Consider the following 692-nt stretch of genomic DNA (forward strand, 5'->3'; position numbering starts at 1 on the left):
ACAAGGAGGCTGCTCTGCTGCCCTCGGGGCTGCCCGTGGAGGAGACCCCGGACGGGAAGCTGCGGCTGGAGCGCGTGAGCCGCGACATGAGTGGGACCTACCGCTGCCAGACGGCTCGCTACAATGGCTTCAACGTGCGCCCCCGCGAGGCCCAGGTGCAGCTGAACGTGCAGTGTGAGTCCCACTGTCCTACGGGTCCCTCCCGAGCTGTCCCTCCTGTTCCCGCCAGGCCTGTCCCCTCTTTACCCCTCCACCCACCCAGTCCCCCAACGCCTCCACCTACTCTGCTACCCCTAAACCCTTGACACATTTTTACAAATAGGAAACCAAGTGACAGACAGGTTACGTCCCTAGAGGGAGTTCTCACAGCTCATCAGAGGTGGGGCGGGGCTGGGATGTGAGCCCAGGCCATCCGGCTCCAGGGACCAGGCTCCGAACCCCGGCCTGACGCTGCCCCTCATTGCATGGGGATAAAGGGCCATGTGAGGCATGAACAGAACCTCAGTGCGGGACGCGTGGTGGGAAGGAACGGCCAGGAGGCGTGGGCATCTGCAGGCCGGGGAGATACGAACGTGGTTATTGCATAAGTGTGTAGCGAACGTGTGTCCGCCCGAGTCCCTCCCAGGCTACGGACCGGGAGTAGGGGCGAGTGCCTCGCCTTCCCCAGGGGCCGCCCCTCGGCCCCACCTCGG

General features: G+C 64.7%; 1 protein-coding gene across 1 annotated transcript in view; it reads left to right on the forward strand.

Moving 5' to 3' along the window:
* Positions 1–692, forward strand: part of MDGA1 (MAM domain containing glycosylphosphatidylinositol anchor 1) — a 53,689-nt gene that overhangs the window by 43,105 nt on the left and 9,892 nt on the right. Inside the window, exon 9 of the mRNA XM_015571872.1 lies at positions 6–294. Within this exon, the coding sequence (XP_015427358.1) occupies positions 6–294 (289 nt within the window). The remainder of the gene's footprint in view (positions 1–5; positions 295–692) is intronic.

This window comes from Myotis davidii, unplaced genomic scaffold (genome assembly GCF_000327345.1).
Source record: "Myotis davidii unplaced genomic scaffold, ASM32734v1 scaffold289, whole genome shotgun sequence".
Lineage (NCBI taxonomy): Eukaryota > Metazoa > Chordata > Mammalia > Chiroptera > Vespertilionidae > Myotis > Myotis davidii.